General features: G+C 37.0%; 1 protein-coding gene across 4 annotated transcripts in view; it reads left to right on the plus strand.

Annotated features, from left to right (window-relative positions):
• Positions 1-16,951, plus strand: part of LOC126330961 (transmembrane channel-like protein 5) — a 246,360-nt gene extending 229,409 nt beyond the window's left edge. For all 4 annotated transcript variants that reach the window (XM_049996433.1, XM_049996434.1, XM_049996432.1 and 1 more), the window contains exons 17-19: positions 3,894-3,955; positions 7,113-7,161; positions 13,786-16,951. In XM_049996433.1, coding sequence (XP_049852390.1) covers positions 3,894-3,955; positions 7,113-7,161; positions 13,786-13,844 — 170 coding nt within the window. In that variant the 3' untranslated portion in view covers positions 13,845-16,951. The remainder of the gene's footprint in view (positions 1-3,893; positions 3,956-7,112; positions 7,162-13,785) is intronic.
• Positions 16,952-18,309: the final 1,358 nt, after the last annotated feature.

The following is an 18,309-nucleotide window of genomic DNA, read 5'->3' on the forward strand; positions in this document are numbered from 1 at the left end:
TGACAGAATCCCCCAACAAGCCTTACCAGACCCACACTCAACCAGCCACAGTGAACTGAATGAAGGAAATACAGTTTCCTGTCAGAGGGCGTTCAAAGACACAGCAATGACTCGCTCCCCACCCTCCGTGTACCCACCTGCCAAACCAGTAAGCAGTAGTGGATCCATTCTTAAGACTTTCGCATCACACCTCGTATATTGTGCAGATCACACCCTACCCCACTTTACCGTTACCCCTCCTTTCCCCATCATATGTCACCATGAGGCATCCAGTTGTTTACTGCTGTACTGTGAGCACTTGCTAGCTCACACAAACAGATTGGTGAACAATCCTGGACACCGATTAATAATTGTAAGGGACCAAGCACTGAGCCCTGTAGTACTCCACATTCACTGTGCCCCTGTAAGAGCAGGTAGGTTCCATTGCAGAGTTATTCACCACTATATTCTGCTTCCCATCACCTAGATAAGACTGAATCCACATCCCTACCTTACCATTTAAGCCATAGTTCTCAGCTTTCCTACATAGAATTTTGTGGTGTAGACAGTTGAATGCTTTAGATAAATCACAAAATATTCCAACTGATGTATTTTATTGTTTATAGATTCAGTGAGTCAATTAACAAATGAGAAAATGGTCTTTTCAGTTGCAACTGGATTTCATGGGGCTTTTTAGTAAAGATATTGTTTTTATGAAGATGATCCATAATTCTTTCGTATGTAAGTGTCTCTGGGATTTTAGAAAGACTTGGTAGCAATGAAAATGAAAATGGTGAGTATTTGAAACCCTCAGCTCTATCACCTTTTTAGGGAGTTGTGTATTTGAGTCTATTAGGTAGAGAACCTACATTTAAAGACTCATCCAATGTGTTACAGAATATTTTGAAGGAGATATTTAGCCATCTGGTTGATATATTGTCCACACTAGTGGCTTTTTTTAATTATTTAATTGACGCATTATTTTCTGTCTCCTATTTTTTCTTGCACTGAATCTTTTAGAAGTTTCATGGTTTCAACCAGAGGCTATTTAAAAGAAATTATTGCCAAAAAATGGTTGTTTAAGATACTGACACCTATTTCATCTTCATCTTCCATGCTGCCATTATGACACTTTGGTACTACCTGTATCCTCTTAGCTGTTGTCTGTCTTCCTTTTTACCATCTTTCAAATTGTCTTTATTTCATTATTTGAAGCGTCCATTTCAGGTTTCATGAAACAATGGAAATTCCAGATTGAAGTTAATATTGTTCAAATTTAATGAATAACTTCTTGGATTTTTAATCACATTTTTTTAGGATGAAATTCTTTTTGGACTAGGCTAAATTTGTCATTAACACCTTTAGCCTGATAAACTGTGTCCCAGTCCAACTGCTGCAAATACCTGCCGAAGGCTTGAAGACTTTTGCTATTGATTAATCTAAAGGTTCTGTTGATAAAACTACTCTTGTTTGCAAGGCTTACATGATACATTTTCAACAGTTGCATATCATGGTGTGACAGACTGTTTAAGATTTGTGTCACACATTTGTTATCATTGAAAATAATCAGTTTTCGAAAATGTAATGTAACTGGATCGATACAAAATCTACTTGCCAAGTGGCTGCAGGAAAGCGCATTTATAAATGGTATTATTTATGCAAGATTTCAGAGCTCGTATTGTCTCCTTAAGGCAAAAGGTTTGAAAGGGAGGGAAGGGGGTGAAGGAAAAACACTTGTGAGGTTTAGAAAAAAGGGTAGAGTTCAGGAAAGTCACCCATAACCCTGGCTCAGGGGGGATCTACTATGATCTACAGAAATATTGTCAATCAGTATCGTGCAGTTCTAGACACACTTGCGAGGAAGTGGACAACTGCCCTCAGGTTAAAAGAACTCTTTACATTCTCAGAATGTGTCCTGTCATTATTACAGGTAAGAAAAGGTACATTAAAATCACCAAGTGTGAATATTTATTTGGATTTTGAGAATATGGAAGCAAAAATCATTCTATTTGCTTGTGGAACATGCTGTACTCACCATTCCCGATAGTTGGTACACACTAATCACTTAAATAGACAGCATATTTATAAGGAGTCCAATGAAGCAAGACTCAAAATGTTGGTCAACACAATAATTATTTCCATATGTAGACATATATACTACATTATTTTTAACAAACATTATCACACCACCATTCTCCATTGAATTCCAAGTGTAATAAGCACTTAAGTTGACTTATCTATTTGCATCATTTCTAATTTCTGTTCTTTCCACCATATGGTGACTAGTGAAAATAACATTGGCATTGTCAATTGAATTGCCATCATTAATGCAGACGACAGTTGTCCCTGTTTGTTTCTTAGACCTGTTATATTTTAGTGAAATATACAAAATTTACTATTTTCTAAATAGTTGATCTGTTGTAAATTGAAATTAGAGCTTATAGGAAGTGCACTTGCAGGTATGTGAGTTAAAATAGTCCTCAAACACAGGTTGGGTACCAAAAATCCTACAGAATTGCAATTTTCCTGATTCTTGCAACTCTTATGCTTGCCTCTGATGTTAGTAATGATGATAGAGGCATATTGGTTAGTGAAAGGTCTTGTCCTACTGAAATTTGTGGAGGGCCCAATATTGTTGAGAGGCCTTGAGCTAGTGACGTAAGGACAACAGCTGATGAAGTTTCTGAAACTGTTGCTGATAAAGGCAGGGAGACAATTGTTGTAGGTATGATGTCTGCTTTTCAAGATGGCAAAATCACTGTTGCTGCACCTGAATTTCGTATTAATGTCTTTATGGTTCTTCCATCGTTTGCACAGATATCGTTGGGCCATCTATACTAGCCATTGCTGGTGGGAAAACTGGGGTGCTGTTTACTTTAGATGTCGGTATAACAGCTTTTATTATTGTGGCTCACATGGCATTTTGCATCTTTACCCCAGTTATTTCTGTGCAGGCCATGTTTTGTAAAGAGATCTGTTACAGATCTGCCAACTGGTCAGAAAGTTGCATTGGGAAATGATTTCCAAATTTTTTGTAGTTTCTTATTAGTTCTTGTGTTTTCAGTATTTACCCTTATGTTTTCAATTTTTTTTATTAACTTGTGCCACCATAGAACACCACAATGAGAGAGTTTATATATCGGTTACTTTGAAGTTTATCTTTTAAAACCTTCATTGCCCATCTACTTTCATTACAATAAACGACCTTTGCTCCCTTTCAAAATAACTTGCTGCCAGGGTATAAAGAGCTTTCACCATTTTTTTTAGAACTTTAGGTACAGGAGCTCCTGGCTTGACAGTGCAAGTTATATCAAGTCTTTGTTGAGTATTATGTAAATTTTTATGGTTCCTCTTCCATCAATATCAACAAAGACATGTATTTCGCAATTTTTGTTCAGTGCCTTGTTATATATGTGATTTATTTTTCATTCACTTGTATTGGAGTATTATTACTATATTCCCAGTCACCAAAAAATATTGATATTTATCAAACTGATTGCCATTGTTAACAATTCTGCAGCAATTTGGACAGTTGTCCATTGTGACAGAAAAATTTTGCTTAAGAACTGTGCTTAAAGACATCTGGGTTCAATGATAGTTAAAAACTAAGGTATTTGTATCTCTGACCCAATTACCACCCGGAATTATGAGCAGAATTAGAAAATTAGAGCTCTATTGGTATGTCTTGTTGTAATTACTGTTAATTCTGATGCTAAGTAATCACTGCATGGATCAATTCACAGTTCTCCCTGTAGTGTAGAACTTGATAGCATTTTGATTTTGTAGTGTGTTTCATTTATTATGTTGGTTAGAGCATTCAACTGTTTACTAAGATCAGAGCAGACTGCGTATAAGTAATCTGTTGCAAGTATTTCTTCTGTATACAAATAAAGTTAAATGTTGATATATTTCAGAATACCCTGGATGGTCAGATGGCAGACCAAAACCTTCACCACGAAAAATGAGGAAACGCCAGGTGAGTAATAATCAGAATATAAAGTTCCTGCCCTCGTATAAGATTTAAATTATAATAGCATTTTATACATTGTATTGTACTGTGAATATAAAAGATTTATCTGCAAGTGACAGCAGAATAGTTTTTCTGGACAGGAAATGATACACCATTGTGTTATTGCTTATCTTGACATATTAAGGGTTTCCAGGTTTCTCAAAAAGCTTTCCCATGCAATACAGTCATCAGTTACATGCATCCGTGTTGCTTCTGCTTGTGTTCTAATGTCCTCCATCCACCTTCCTTTTGATAGTAGTTGAAACTTTCATTGTCTCTTTGAAGCCAGCAAAAATTTCTGTGGCACATTCACCTTCTATTCACACGGCCACATGTCCTGCTCACCTTCATTTCATTGATATTATAATTATGGTTCTGTCTTTCATTCTAGTCTGTTTCCCGATTCCCTTGTTTGTTGTCCTTATATCTGCTAGTTATTCACAATACACACCCCTCCGTTACTTGTTGAGTGACCGTCAGTTTTTAAATGTACAATGCAGGCTTTCACGGTCGGTATTTATATCCTTGATGACTTTCATTACATGGGCATTAGGGCACGGTTAAAGGCGTGAACCAATGCCCAATGTTTTGTACCCTCAGACACTATAAAGACACTGTTAGTGTTTTCAAAGTTAAACAAGCTCACTAATAGTGACATAGCTCTTGTGTTTGAAACATTTTATACGAGTTCGGTAGCATCAGTCTATCAGCTCACTGAAGATGGCCAAAAAGATGTAAAGCTGAAATATCAGTTATAGAAATGAAGTTTCTGCAGCTAGATGCCCAAAATCTAATGAATCGGTCCATACACCAAAAAAGTTGAAAATGACCTAAATTAGTGCTTCTTGAAGAACCATCAAATTACATTCCTGGAGTCTCATGTAAGGGAATCATGGACTGTAACTGACTCTTGCTTTCACACTAATAACTTTTCGATTTAATTTTAAAATATCGTCTGCTGCACTTCATTGTTAACTTCTGACTCTCTCAATCCAGTTGTACCCCCTTTTACACTGAGTAACTTTTCAGGCTTAATCCTTGTGGACTCCTATTTTCTCTTTTCTCGAGCCGAAGGACTCTCAAGTTTTTAAGCCTAGTGAATTTTATCTGATTTAGGTATCCACTGAGTTGCTTTTGCATGGAAAACACCTTTCATATTTTATTGCACTTTATTCTGTCTGTTATGATCAGAATTTAACATTTTGGGTTTCATTCGTAAGTAGCAAAACTATTATCAACTGTTTCAGTATTTTGCATTTTTTTCTGTTCATTTAAATAAATGTGCTCTTGAAAAAGTTGTTAGAGAATGGAGAAAAGCAGGTGCAGCAGCACACAGACTGGGACCAAGACGTAAGGGCATAGAATTAAACTGTTTGGCATTTGCAGATGACATTGCACTGATCGCACAAGACATTACCTATGCACAGAAACAGCTAGAATTATTACAAGAGCAGGCAGCAAAAATAGGATTACAAATTTCATTTGAAAAAACAAAATTTATGACTGACATCAAAGATGCACCTTCTGATCTCAAAATTGGTAATAACTACATCTCTTGAGCAAAAGAATTTAAATATTTAGGCGAATGGATTGCAGAAAATTGTAATGAAAAGAAATCTGTCAGAAAATGGAGATAGCATTTCAATTAACAAAAAACATTTACAACAAAAAGATTCTCGTGGAACTGCAAAATACGACATTACACAACAGTAATTAAACCTGAAGCTCTCTACGCATCTGAGACACTAAACCTTCAACACAAAACACTAAAAGAGGAATTAGAAGTGAAAGAACATAAAATAATGAGGAAAATCCTAGGACCAAGAACTAAAGATGGTTTGCATTATCCAAAACCCAATGCAGAAATATATAAAAGTATCTCCAAAATAACAGACACAATGTGCATGAGGAGAATCCAATTCATGGGGCATTTAGAAAGAATGGACTCAAACAGGTTAACACACAAAATCCATATATTTCTAAAGGAAAAAACTACAAGACCGAACTGGTACAAACAGACGGAAAAAGACCTGAGAGAATTAGGGTCTCCAAATCTACATGATAGAAATGAAATCAGAAAAATCACAAACACATGGGGTTTTGAGGAAGAAGAGAGAAAAAATAACCGACATACATGGTCTACGCAATGAAAGCTAGCCCATTCGTTGTTTATGAAGAAATACTGGGCGAAAAGGATGGCCAACAAATGTTGATTATGCGTGGTCCTAAGTCATCCATCCGCGAAGAAGAAGAAGAAGAAGAAGAAGAACGGATGTGACAATATTTAACTGCTACTGACATGCTGTGTGTCACGCAGATTTGTATAAATAAAATAATGAAAGCAAATAAATAAAGAAAAATGTTGCTAGCAGTAAGATTTTAATTTCATGTATGTAAAAACACATATTTGGTGCAATGTGACAAACATAGAGAAGATGGAAACTTTCTGCCAGATAAAAAACTGTGCGCCGGACCAGGACTCAGGGAAGAACTTTTATGAAGTTTTAAATGCAGGAGATCAGGTGCTGGCAAAGGTAAAGCTGTGGGGATGGGTTATGAGTCATGGGCAGATAACTCAATTGGAAGTGCACTTGACCACAAAAGGCAAAAGTCTCAGGTTCGACTCCCAGTCCAGCATACAGTTTTACTCTGCCAGCAAGTTTCATATCTGTCCACACTCTGCGGCAGAGTGAAAATTGATTCTGAATGGTGAGGATTGTTGCTTTCTATGTGGCAACTACAGACATCACTGTGTATAGTTGATAATTTTGTTGTTTCTTTTTTCAAAATTTAGGTGCTGTCACTGATATTCATCACTGAATTGTCAGTTACTGTTAATAAACTTTAAAGAATAAATGAAAGGAACATTAAAAAAAAAAAAAGCCAAGCCCAAGGGATTATAAAGTGTGAACAACATATATATTATTGTACTAATATTACACAAACAATTTACTTTATTTTTTGGTTAATAGAGTTTGTGTATGATATCATACATGCACAAGACTATATGTGTGCTGTTTGAATAATTAGTCAGCCAAAAACTTAAATTTATGCATCTTTCAATTTTATAGCATATTTGAAAATGCTTTCAACACAATTTAATTCCTTGTGAACTTTATTTCAGACAAACTGGGATTCACCTTTATCTGGTGATCATTCAGCTGCCCTCAAAGGTACGTACCTGGCAAAGGAGACGCCAGATTACTGTTGGTGAATGTGGCTACAGTAGGGGTATATTCTGTTTATATAGATTTCCTTCAATTGCTTACAAGACCTTATTTAATAGGGTATCGGATCACCACAATGGGGGATAACAACATTGAGCATCAAGCACATTGTTAACTCCTTCACATCCGCGCCTCTCATCTGGGAACAAGTAGTGGACTCCTTTAATATTATGTGTATTCCTGCACCATTGATCAGAGACTAGAATCAGCCTGACTAGGGAATTACCACCCCATGCATAATCTGCCAATAACACAAGACAAACAGCTGCATTTGCAGTGCCATGACCAGGAAGGGTGCCGATGATTAGCATTGTACTGTGTTGAGTGATGAATCACTGCTCTACACTGTCCCAAATGACAGAAGTTCAATTTTATCAATGTCTTGTAGAGGCACAATGGTATTAATCCTGGTGTCATGTTGTGGAGAGCTATTGGGTTTGAGTCAGATCGTGGATGGAAGTAATTGAGGGAACTCTTCTGGCATAATAGTACACGATGGACATCCTGCATCCTCATCTGTTACCTCTTGTGCAATAGTTCCACTGTGCCATTTTTCAATGGGACAATGGCCGTCCAAATACGGCACATGTCTCTGTGAACTGTCAGTGTCATGTTAAGGTACTCCTGGACCAGAAAGATCCCCACATCTCCACCCCCCCCCCAATAGATCATATGTGGGATCAGTTCAATTGTCAACTCTGTCCCAGTGCCAATATCCAGGATATCAAGGATGAGTTACAACAGTTGTGGACCAGCCTGCCTTGGGAGAGAATGTGACTTTATGATAGCCTTCCCAAAAGCATCAGTGTGGGCTTATTCTACCAAGTTCTTTGTAAACGTGACTTATTCTGTAATCACTGAAATAGCATCAACCAGTGAAACTTCATTTCCTTTCTTCATCCCTCTCTGGTTGCTGCACATTGTATTATCTCACAGTGTATTATCTCACTGCAATAAATCCTTGTACTCCAATGTGATTTTCATTTAGTACATTATAACTATTTTGTTAGTAGGTAATAGACATTCTTTGATTTTCTTATTCTGTGACATCTTTACTTTGAAAACCACATTTGACACCCAGGGTTTGCCACCTGCCAATAAACAGTGTTGGACTGCCACCATGGGCTGCAAACAGTGAAAATATTCATTAGCAATTAATGTATATAAAACTTTTCACTGCTTCTCAGATGAAGCAAGTTTGTTCATTTATGAACTTTTGGTACTTAATTTAGGTATTTGTCTAAAACCCATTCACAAATCTTGAATATGTCTTCTCATGCAGCATAACCCTAACATTACACATTAACTATTTTATAGACACTTTTATGGTATGTATATAATGTAGATTTATTTTGTCTTCCAGCCACTTTCTTAAAAACATGAGACTGGAATTTTCTTTTTATGGCTAAGTCACACTCTCATGCATTCCTCATTTCTTGCCAACACCAACAAGTTTCATTTGTTTAAGAAATAGTTCTTATCAGAAATATAGTATGGTACCAAAGCCATACTCTCGTTGGCTTGTGGTCTTCCTGATGCAGTAGTCAGCACTCCCTAAAGGGAAACTCAGTACAGGTCACAAATGTTGTTTGCTTATTGAATTAACCACTGCAGGAAGGCTGTTGAAGCTGAGATATACTTTCAGCAAACTACAAAGTCCCTATTGGTTCTGCTTTTGTACTGATGAAGAAAGTAATTGGTTGATGAAATAGTTCAAGGGTGACTGGCAAGATGTCAGTGTCCAGCAGGCACTACATTTCACCAAGTGACATCATCAGGTATGCTGAGGTGTGAATACTTTTCTCTCTTCCCACACCCCACTCCACCCCCTCCCCATCCCTCCCTCTCTCCGCACACGATGTGTGCGGAGGAGTGGGCGGCTACCCCTGGCCACAACACAACGAGAGCAGCTGGTTGGAGGGTAGGGGGTTGGGGGGATATGTGATAATAGTTCCACACCAGCTCCTAAGCAGCCAGTTCACCAGCACATATGATGATGACAATGTGGTTACTTGCTGAAGTATTGTGCTGTTGGACACTGACAACCAGCTGTTCACTTGGAACTATTTTGTCATGAATTACACTGGGAGAATCCGAAGAATTACACGTGATTTGTTGATTACACCTCAAAAGAAATCAGGTTCTGATTCTACATATAAGTGGATAAAGACAGTAATGTTAGTATCTGTATTGTGGGAGATTATCTCATAATGAATATTCACATGTATTGATAAACAATGAGATTTATTGTTGCATGTTGTTGTTGTTGTGGTCTTCAGTCCTGAGACTGGTTTGATGTAGCTCTCCATGCTACTCTATCCTGTGCAAGCTGCTTCATCTCCCAGTACCTACTGCAACCTACATCCTTCTGAATCTGCTTAGTGTACTCATCTCTCGGTCTCCCTCTACGATTTTTACCCTCCACACTGCCCTCCAATGCTAAATTTGTGATCCCTTGATGCCTCAAAACATGTCCTACCAACCGATCCCTTCTTCTAGTCAAGTTGTGCCACAAACTTCTCTTCTCCCCAATCCTATTCAATACCTCCTCATTAGTTACGTGATCTATCCACCTTATCTTCAGCATTCTTCTGTAGCACCACATTTCGAAAGCTTCTATTCTCTTCTTGTCCAAACTAGTTATCGTCCATGTTTCACTTCCATACATGGCTACACTCCAAACAAATATTTTCAGAAATGACTTCCTGACACTTAAATCTATATTCGATGTTAACAAATTTCTCTTCTTCAGAAACGCTTTCCTTGCCATTGCCAGTCTACATTTTATATCCTCTCTACTTCGACCATCATCAGTTATTTTGCTCCCCAAATAGCAAAACTCCTTTACTACTTTAAGTGTCTCATTTCCTAATCTAATTCCCTCAGCAACACCCGATTTAATTTGACTACATTCCATTATCCTCGTTTTGCTTTTGTTGATGTTCATCTTATATCCTCCTTTCAAGACACTGTCCATTCCGTTCAACTGCTCTTCCAAGTCCTTTGCCGTCTCTGACAGAATTACAATGTCATCGGCGAACCTCAAAGTTTTTACTTCGTCTCCATGAATTTTAATACCTACTCCAAATTTTTCTTTTGTTTCCTTTACTGCTTGCTCAATATACAGATTGAATAACATCGGGGAGAGGCTACAACCCTGTCTCACTCCTTTCCCAACCACTGCTTCCCTTTCATGCCCCTCGACTCTTATGACTGCCATCTGGTTTCTGTACAAATTGTAAATAGCCTTTCGCTCCCTGTATTTTACCCCTGCCACCTTTAGAATTTGAAAAAGAGTATTCCAGTCAACATTGTCAAAAGCTTTCTCTAAGTCTACAAATGCTAGAAACGTAGGTTTGCCTTTTCTTAATCTTTCTTCTAAGATAAGTCGTAAGGTCAGTATTGCCTCACGTGTTCCAACATTTCGACGGAATCCAAACTGATCCTCCCCGAGGTCTGCATCTACCAGTTTTTCCATTCGTCTGTAAAGAATTCGCGTTAGTATTTTGCAGCCGTGGCTTATTAAACTGATAGTTCGGTAATTTTCACATCTGTCAGCACCTGTTTTCTTTGGGATTGGAATTATTATATTCTTCTTGAAGTCTGAAGGTATTTCGCCTGTCTCATACATCTTGCTCACCAGCTGGTAGAGTTTTGTCATGACTGGCTCTCCCAAGGCCGTCAGTAGTTCTAATGGAATGTTGTCTACTCCGGGGGCCTTGTTCCGACTAAGGTCTTTCAGTGCTCTGTCAAACTCTTCACGCAATATCGTATCACCCATTTCGTCTTCATCTACATCCTCTTCCATTTCCATAATATTGTCCTCAAGTACATCACCCTTGTATAAACCTTCTATATACTCCTTCCACCTTTCTGCCTTCCCTTCTTTGCTTAGAACTCGGTTGCCATCTGAGCTCTTGATATTCATACACGTGGTTCTCTTCTCTCCAAAGGTCTCTTTAATTTTCCTGTAGGCAGTATCTATCTTACCCCTAGTGAGATAAGCCTCTACATCCTTACATTTATCCTCTAGCCATCCCTGTTTAGCCATTTTGCACTTCCTCTCGATCTCATTTTTGAGACGTTTGTATTCCTTTTTGCCTGCTTCATTTACTGCATTTTTATATTTTCTCCTTTCATCAATTAAATTCAATATTTCTTCTGTTACCCAAGGATTTCTAGCAGCCCTCGTCTTTTTACCTACTTTATCCTCTGCTGCCTTCACTACTTCATCCCTCAGAGCTACCCATTCTTCTTCTACTGTATTTCTTTCCCCTATTCCTGTCAATTGTTCCCTTATGCTCTCTCTGAAACTCTGTACAACCTCTGGTTCTTTCAGTTTATCCAGGTCCCATCTCCTTAATTTCCCACATTTTTGCAGTTTCTTCAGTTTTAATCTACAGGTCATAACCAATAGATTGTGGTCAGAGTCCACATCTGCCCCTGGAAATGTCTTACAACTTAAAACCTGGTTCCTAAATCTCTGTCTTACCATTATATAATCTATCTGATACCTTTTAGTATCTCCAGGGTTCTTCCACGTATACAACCTTCTTTCATGATTCTTAAACCAAGTGTTACCTATGACTAAGTTGTGCTCTGTACAAAATTCTACTAGGCGGCTTCCTCTTTCATTTCTTAGTCCCAATCCATATTCACCTACTATGTTTCCTTCTCTCCCTTTTCCTACACTCGAATTCCAGTCACCCATTACTATTAAATTTTCGTCTCCCTTCACTATCTGAATAATTTCTTTTATTTCATCGTACATTTCTTCAATTTCTTCGTCATCTGCAGAGCTAGTTGGCATATAAACTTGTACTACTGTAGTAGGTGTGGGCTTCGTATCTATCTTGGCCACAATAATGCGTTCACTATGCTGTTTGTAGTAGCTTACCCGCATTCCTATTTTCCTATTCATTATTAAACCTACTCCTGCATTACCCCTATTTGATTTTGTGTTTATAACCCTGTAATCACCTGACCAGAAGTCTTGTTCCTCCTGCCACCGAACTTCACTAATTCCCACTATATCTAACTTTAACCTATCTATTTCCCTTTTTAAATTTTCTAACCTACCTGCCCGATTAAGGGATCTGACATTCCACGCTCCGATCCGTAGAACGCCAGTTTTCTTTCTCCTGATAACGACATCCTCCTGAGTAGTCCCCGCCCGGAGATCCGAATGGGGGACTATTTTACCTCCGGAATATTTTACCCAAGAGGATGCCATCATCATTTAATCATACAGTAAAGCTGCATGTCCTCGGGAAAAATTACGGCTGTAGTTTCCCCTTGCTTTCAGCCGTTCGCAGTACCAGCACAGCAAGGCCGTTTTGGTTAATGTTGCAAGGCCAGATCAGTCAATCATCCAGACTGTTGCCCCTGCAACTACTGAAAAGGCTGCTGCCCCTCTTCAGGAACCACACGTTTGTCTGGCCTCTCAACAGATACCCCTCCGTTGTGGTTGCACCTACGGTACGGCCATCTGTATCGCTGAGGCACGCAAGCCTCCCCACCAACGGCAAGGTCCATGGTTCATGGGGGGGTATTGTTGCATAGTACTGTAAATTAAGGGTTCTCTGTGTATTCAACATCTGGAGCTGATAATTGAGCAGTGATCTCTTGTAATGACCTGTACTTCTGATGAGAATACTATGGTCATGTTGTCCAGGCATTTGGCAGTTTTCATGTAGACAGTATTACCCTCAATGATAGTCCTCATGGAAACACATTACAAGCTACTTTGATAGGGGTAATCTGCTCTGAGCCACAGGAGAAAATGAGGTATTGGAATTTTATGATGCTTTCAGATTTATGGAATCAGAGCAGCTTGAAATTAAACTGTGATATAGATCTGTATGTATAATGTGTAATTGTAATGTGTATAATTGTTGCTGTTTTACTCCATACATAAAATAAACCTTAATTTTTCTCTAATTTTTCAGAACTTGGTGTTCAGATTTGGGGCTGATAATTTAAGTATCTAGATGTATGCTATCCTATTTCTCAACAAGTGGCATAATTATCAAATACTGGTTTCACATGTTTCTTACTTTCTAGCAAGCTTCCTTTGCTGGTACCATTCTCTAGCCATCTGCTAATTTTATGAAGTCTCTAAATCCGTCAGGTCCACTGTCCAATAATTATCAACATTATTTTTGTTTTGAAACCCTTGCAAAATAAAGAAATCATATCTGTGAATGACTTCAATATTTTCCCATGACAGTACACATTATGGTTACTAATATACTTTACAGTAAAATTCCAATGTTCTGCCAATATATATGAATAATTAGATATGATTTTGTGTGTGTGTGTGCGTGAGAGAGAGAGAGAGAGAGAGAGAGAGAGAGAGAGAGAGAGAGAGAGAGAGAGAGAGAGAGAGAGAGAAGGGGGGGGGGGGGCGTAGGTATACAATAAATGTGTGTTTAAACTAAAAAATCGTAATGTTAGTTCACTTAATATACTAGTAAACTTTTCAGCTGTAGGACAGAGAGAACTGTTTATCTGTGTTTCATTTTGTTATTCTACAAATATTTAACTTGTGGCCTGCAATTTCACCTTTAGGAATGAGAGCAAAGCAACCATTCCATCTTCGAGGGCAAGGGCACAAAATGCGAAGATAAGAAGAGCAGCCTCTTGGCACGTGGTGTGCTGAATTGTGTTTTACTACTACTGACTGATGGTGTATTGTACTTTAAATCCATCATAAAATAATTGTTGTTTTATTATGTTGCTTTACATTTTGCAAACAAGTTCTGTTTGTTTTCATAAGGCATTTTCTGAAGATTAACAGTATTAAATTTTTCATTGTGTTATCTGTTGAACATTAGTGTTGAAATCTTTATCAGAGTAGAATTGACTGTAGTATTGTTTGTTAAATCATTGACTATTGTTAACTGTTTCTTCGATCTCTAATTTGTTATTGATATATAGTATATCATTAAGTCTGATCGTACTTGCTTTAAATTATCAGATGAGGACTATAGAGTTTACATTTTTTCTTCTGGTTTGTAAATAAAATGAAAGATAAACTCAGAAAATTTGTTTCCAGAACCTGGATTTCTAGTATGGGAATAAAATGTCGCTGTGCAGCTGTCCACACTGTAGCCGTACTTCTAACAGATCCTGTCACTATAGTACCCATTACAGCGATGAAGCTTTTTCATGTCAGATCCTCATTATTTGTTGGCAGAGGAAATGAAATACACACCATATGTGGTGTAGCTCCATCCATAATAGTCAGACGCAGCTAAATCTGGTATGCAGCAAGAGGCTACCAAAAATGTGGATATTGCATAACATTCCACTCGAATAAAAAACAAAATGTTCAAAATCCTTCTGTGCCTGTGGTGGTAATGCACCGTGTTACATACATCTGGAAACTGTCTTCACAGGCACTTAGATGGTGTACTAGTTGTCACAGAGTATACTAAACAAAAAATCATAGTCAAGTTCATTGGTTTATTTAATCAGTTTCATCATTGTTAAAAATGCATTTCATAACCTTCCAATCTATCTCACAGACTCGGAACTCAACATAGTTCTTTTTATATCTTGTGTTTAGGCGCTGTAATAATTACATACACTGTGTTACTTATTGTAAACCATTTCTTAGAATTTGGTCTCCACATTGTCAGTTATAGTAGTTGAAGTTGAGTTGTTCTGTGACTGAATTATGTTATTAATTATTTAGATAAAATTTACCCATTTATGATTTGTGGTGGGTGAAGCCAAAAGTATTTGCACAGTGGTAGTGTTCTTCTGTGTATCAGATAAAAGGGTAATGGCAGTGAATGGTGAAACTAAAAACATCATTGAAAAATTTGAGTTTGTCTTTCATCAAATACTGTGTTATTTGAACTACTACTCCTCATGTGAAGGTATATATTTTGTCCTCTCTTCAGTGGTGAATAATTTGAAGTGTCAAAGATCTAGTCTGGTTTTGAATTGTTCTAAATGTGATTTTTTATAGTTCCTTATAAATATATTGTTAACATTCTTTATTTTTTCACAACTACAAACAATACTTTTCACTTTTACACTAGATTCCAAAGAGGAGAAATAGTTTAAATGTAAATTTTTCTAGTAGATAAATCAAAAGTTTCATGGCGTTTTAGTATTTCAGTCAGATATGCAGCACAGTTCTAGAATCAGTATTTCAGTTCTGTAGTTTTCAGTAAGGTATCCCTTCAATAAACACGTTGTATTTGTTAAAAATCCCAAAACTTCACTGACTTTGAGAAATAATATTTAATAGGCCTGGTTTTTGTAGGTGAGACGAACATTCAACTATCCAATTAGTGTTGTAATTTAAATTTCTTATGCATTTAATACCTAAACTAAGTTCTTATTGCATTGTCAAACAGAATCAACAGTAAGTAGATGATTTATTGACAGCTAAACATCAGCATATTATTATGGGACACATTGTCTTCACCTTATGCTCAAGGATGTCTGGGATTACTTTGTTATGTGTGTGTGTTGTTTTTTTTTCCAAATTTTGTGAAGATAAGGATGTATTTTGAAATTTGAATGCACAGGATTACCTAAGTATTCTTTATGTCTTCAGTAGATCAACTGTGGAGGGCTGTTGCTTCAGATCATACAAATTTGAGAATTGTGATGAACTCGGACAATTAAAAGATAGAAATACAGCAGAGTGATAGTAAAAGTTTAAAATGAAACACTTAAAATATCATTCTATAGTTTTATGGCCTATTTGCATTTACTGTTGATCCAAGTTGTTCAGGGAAGCTGCATACTCTCACTGCTTAGGATTTGTATAATAATTTCAAATAGTTATATTATGTGTGTGAAATGTGCATTATTTATTTCCACTTACCTGTTGATAAGAGAATATTTATCTTCTGCAGTTATATGTTTACTCTTCTTTGATACGTGGACTAACAAAATAAAGCTATAGCAATCTATGTCTAATTGCATAAGTTTTTATTGTGACACAGGTTGCTATGCTCTAATTTCATTTCATTGGATCATGATATAAAATAGTAATTAGACAAATATATGTCATCAATATATTCAACAGTTTGCACCAGAACAAATATTTCCACTCCAACAGTTAAATTTTAGTGAATTACACCTGGTATTAACATGTAACACTAAAATTATTGGAGAAAATTGAACATTTCAGTCAGAATGAGTGAAAAAAGATTTCCCTCATATTCACATAAGGTATGAAATCTCACTTTAAATCATGTTTGTAATGGTGTCTTACTATGTCCATAAATTTGACATTTGAAAGCCAATAAGATGAAATGTCTCCAAAGATTTATAGTCCAATATCAGACATAACAAAGTGCCAAAGTTCAATTACATTTGCTCATTTTAATTAGTGATCCATTAAACTCTAAGCTTCTGGCAACTTTAACTCAACACAATCAAAATTAAAACCTCAATGGAACAATGTTTTTACAGAATAAGTATAGATTCAGATAACAGTGCTTTTGTTTCACTTACTTTAGTAATTTACAGTTCTATTTCTTGACTTCATTTATGCAGTGTTGTGTGTTGATTGCAGCTATTTTGAATATAGTGACTTGATCATTTCTAAATATATACCAAAGATCGGTTATGGACCAGTGTGTTACTGAATTTAATAAAGGTTTCATATAATAAACTGAGACATGTGCCATTGGTCATCAATGTGAAAATATGACACTGTTATTTATTATATTGATGCATATTTGAAGAAATAAAAGATGATGAGTTATTTGCTGTGCTTTTTCCCCTCACATAAACACAGGATATCACTTAAAAGTGTTTTCCCCACAACATTCATTACTACATACATGGGTAACATCACTGTTCATGCATAATATTTGTACATGGAAATTTGATTGTAGAGTAACAAATTTGATAGAGTGAGTCCTATTTTGTTGTAGATCAAACTTTGAACATTTGATAAAATTTAGGGACTGTTAATCATTGAGAATTAGAACTTCTCTGGCAAGGCATTTATTATGATGTTACTTACACTGTGTACAGTGTGCAATGTTGCAGTGCCTGTGTTATTCTGATTATGATGCAAAGCTCCTTTGGACATGCATGCATGCATGCATGGTTGACGGCTTATGAAAGTTTGGGTCTGGCCGTGAGTCATGCACTGCAGATAGGCAAATGGTAGGGTGGCTGCTTGCGATAAGCAGGAAATCAAGGTTCGAGTCCTGGTGTGGCACAGATTTTCATTGTCATCATTCCATTCTACAGCTGATGGTTGTCCTTATTTGAAACTGCGAATTCATTTAATGTATGTACAGAGTTGTCACGAACAGTTTAAAAAGCTTGTAAGGGTGTTGCAGGATAAGTTCTGCTGAGAAATAATTGTTAAGAAAGAAATTCAACATGCTTCACTGTTTCTGAGTAAATTAGCAATGAAGTTTGCCAATCGTGCCTTTGAACAAGCAAATTCGAGCAGCCCACCAGAGATGATGTCACAAAACATATTCTTCATTTGGTTTTCTAAAAACAAACAAGAGTGTGTTACAAAAAATTGAACATAGGATGGTACTAAGGATCAAACCTGAGTCAAAGGCTGAGTAGTCTCGAGCACTATCAGCTACACTGTGAGAGCAACTCGCACTAATTGTGTCTGGCAGGCCTCTTGAATTTGTGTACATGATGGCCTGATTAGCTGACTTCGATCCTAATCAACTCAGAAATGGTGCAATATGTCAAATTAATTAATTTTTTTAACAATTATTCCTCAGCATAACCTATCCTGCAACACCTTTACAAGCTTTTCAGATTGTTTCTAACCACCCTGTATATGTCACCTATGATCAAGACATTATTATTAAATTTCCTGGAATGTCTGTAACTCAAGTTTTGCTAGATAATACGAGAGACTTTTCTTTTAATACAGTATACAGTAATAAGCCAAAACATTTGACATTGGATTCTGCCTGGTAGTGCTTCAGGCCAGCTGCTGTGGCTGAGTGGTTCTAGGCGCTTCAGTCTGGAACCGCAGAACCGGTACAGTCGCAGGTTCGAATCCTGCCTCGGGCATGGATGTGTATGATGTCCTTAGGTTAGTTAGGTTAAGGTAGTTCTAAGTTCTAGGGGACTGAT

The sequence above is a fragment of the Schistocerca gregaria genome, chromosome 2, assembly GCF_023897955.1.
Source record: "Schistocerca gregaria isolate iqSchGreg1 chromosome 2, iqSchGreg1.2, whole genome shotgun sequence".
NCBI classification, from domain to species: domain Eukaryota; kingdom Metazoa; phylum Arthropoda; class Insecta; order Orthoptera; family Acrididae; genus Schistocerca; species Schistocerca gregaria.